The 2,588-nt window shown below is 51.2% G+C and overlaps 1 protein-coding gene across 1 annotated transcript in view; it reads right to left on the bottom strand.

The window, feature by feature from the left end:
* Positions 1-500: 500 nt before the first annotated feature.
* The window catches only part of Ccr6 (C-C motif chemokine receptor 6), a 12,619-nt gene continuing 10,531 nt past the window's right edge, over positions 501-2,588 (bottom strand). The window contains exon 2 of the mRNA XM_026787473.1: positions 501-1,628. Within this exon, the coding sequence (XP_026643274.1) occupies positions 501-1,622 (1,122 nt within the window). The 5' untranslated portion in view covers positions 1,623-1,628. The remainder of the gene's footprint in view (positions 1,629-2,588) is intronic.

Genomic DNA, 2,588 nt, shown 5'->3' with positions numbered 1-2,588 from the left:
AGCCTGGCTGGGAGGAGAAGAAGGAGCTGGGTATAGGACTTGCGATTTGCCATCAGGGATGGTAAACATCCCCTTAGCATCAGGTGAGTCCCAGGAGGGCTTCTGTTGCTTTCCCAAGCTGTGTCATTTTTTTGGGCCGTCACTGGGTCTGCGACCCCCTCACAAACATTTCTGAATATGTCTACGTTCATAAGCACTTCACTCTAATCCAGCATTCGCGCTAATCCCCCAAAGCCTCTTTTGTGGACCGCCAATCCCAGAATGCAAGGGCCACCAAGGTTTCTTATCAACCACACTGGGGAGAGCTTGGCTATTGGTGCCCACCTGCCCGCAGGAAGACTTCACTTAATTTCCATAGATATTTGGGCACCTCTCTCTCTCTCTCTCTCTCTCTCTCTCTCTCTCTCTCTCTCTCTCTCTCACACACACACACACACACACACACACACACACGCAGGTTTCACAGAGGCATTTGGAGTGTGTGGCTTCACACCCCCACGTTACATGGTAAAGGATGAAGCATTCTCGTTGTCCATGATCTCGCTGGTCTGCCGGGAAGCATAGCTTTCTGAGTACACCCGCGCGCAGAGGAAGCCCGGCACCTTGTTCTTTCTCCTCGCACACCACACATCCTTCATGATCTTCACGAAGTAGTTTCTGAATTTCTGTCCAATAAATGCGTACAACACGGGGTTGAGGCAGCAGTGGAGGAAAGCCAGGACCTCAGCCACGTTCCTGGCGTAGGCGAGGCGGATCTCGCCGCTGCAGGACCGGTCCATTTTGCCCGTGTTTACTGCAGTCATGAGCAGGACCACATTGTGAGGGATCTGGCAAGCTAGGAACACAAGGACCACAGCGATGACCACGCGGATAGCTCTGTGCCTTTTAGAATTCTGGGCCTGCACCAAGGTTTTGATGATGAACAGGTAGCAGAATACCATGAACAGGAGAGGGATGAAGAAGCCGAAAAGCAGCTCAAGCCCCAGCCCCAGCAGCTTCCAGGTGATGGGCTCCGAGACAGACTTGTACTGGGGCTCACAGACTTCTATTCCACCCTGGAACGGGTATTTCTTGTTGAAGATAAACGTGGGACTTGAGATGAAGACTGATATGGCCCACACCACCAAACAGATGATCTTGCTGTGTGCCAGCGTTCTGGATCGGACCCGGAAAGATTTGGTTGCCTGGACGATGGCGATGTACCGGTCCAGGCTGATACAGGCTAGGAGCAGCATCCCGCAGTTAAAGTTGACGGCATAGATGCCTTTCATCAGTTTGCACAGGGAATTGCTGAAAACCCAAGTGCCGGTGGCGTGAGTCACTGCCCAGAATGGCAGAGTGAGGACAAACAGTATGTCTGTGATGGCCATGTTCAACAGGTAAACATCAGTCATGGACCTGGCCTTCTTGTAGAAGGCAAAGGTCATCACTACCATGATGTTGCCCAGAAGGCCAAAGACACATATTAAAGAGTAGGCGATCGGCACAAATACCCTGGTGAACTCTCTGACCTCCTGCAAGGAGCACGGCGCGTCGTCTGGAGACACCGATAAGGGCAAGTCGTCCGGAGACACAGATAAGATCGAGTCAGAGTACTCCTCATAGCCCTCCGTGGAGTTCATTGTCTCCTGGAAAACAATGAAAACAGAATCAGCCGCGGCAAATTTTCAAGCGGCCATGTTTATTCGCGCTCCCACTCCCTGCCAACACAAAGTAGCTCCTCACTTCATGCATGGTGGGAAATCCAGACCTGGCGTGGAAAGTGGGAGGGTGGTTTCGGCCACACACTCGCTAGCACAGGCTTTAGGAAAGCTGAGGAGAAGCTATGGAGGAGAGGAGGCAAAACGTGCTTCGGTTACACTGTGTTCTGGAACATTCTGCCCCATCGGAACATACTGCGCTGCCTGTTGTGTGATGTGAGAGAACACCAACTGAACAGGATTTCCGATGCTTTCTGCAGAGCCCTCCGGAGTGAGCACGGTGAGCAAGGCAGGCTCTGCAGGCCCAGTGGCTTTGTCGCAGTGCCGCAGGCCCGTGCTGCTGGCTTGGACGCAGCCATAAAGAGTGCAGAAATGAATGGACCTGACCAGACTCGGTTAGCTATAGACCGTGACTTTCTGATTTCTAATCTCTGGCTTCAGAAAAGACATATCAGAAAAAAAAAAACCCACAGGTTTTGAACTGTGTGAGAACCTTCACCCAAAAAATCCAGTTAAGACTATTCAAGGAAATCTCACAGAATGAAAATCTATAAATATCTCGATGTGGATAGGAAGAAACTCGTGATTGATTTGAGGACTGAAGAGACGGCTCAGTGGTTAGGAACACACGCTGCTCTTCTGAGGACCTGGGTTTGATTCCCAGCACCACCCATGTCAGGTGGCTTATAATTGGTTGTAGCAGTTCCAGGGAGGTGAAGCCCCTCTGGCCCCCAAAGGCAGCTCTCTGCATCTGGCAGAAGCTTACTGGGATCAACATCATGAATAGACACGGATAACACCATTATGATTCTATTCTAACAAGAAGACTTAGAAACCAAAAGCTGGGAGCCCGGAGTGGTGGTGCATGCCTGTAACCTCAACACTCAG

The sequence above is a fragment of the Microtus ochrogaster genome, linkage group LG9 (genome assembly GCF_000317375.1).
Source record: "Microtus ochrogaster isolate Prairie Vole_2 linkage group LG9, MicOch1.0, whole genome shotgun sequence".
Taxonomy (NCBI): Eukaryota; Metazoa; Chordata; class Mammalia; order Rodentia; family Cricetidae; genus Microtus; species Microtus ochrogaster.
Note: the sequence above shows the minus strand (reverse complement) of the source record. Positions and strands in the feature narration are given on the sequence as shown.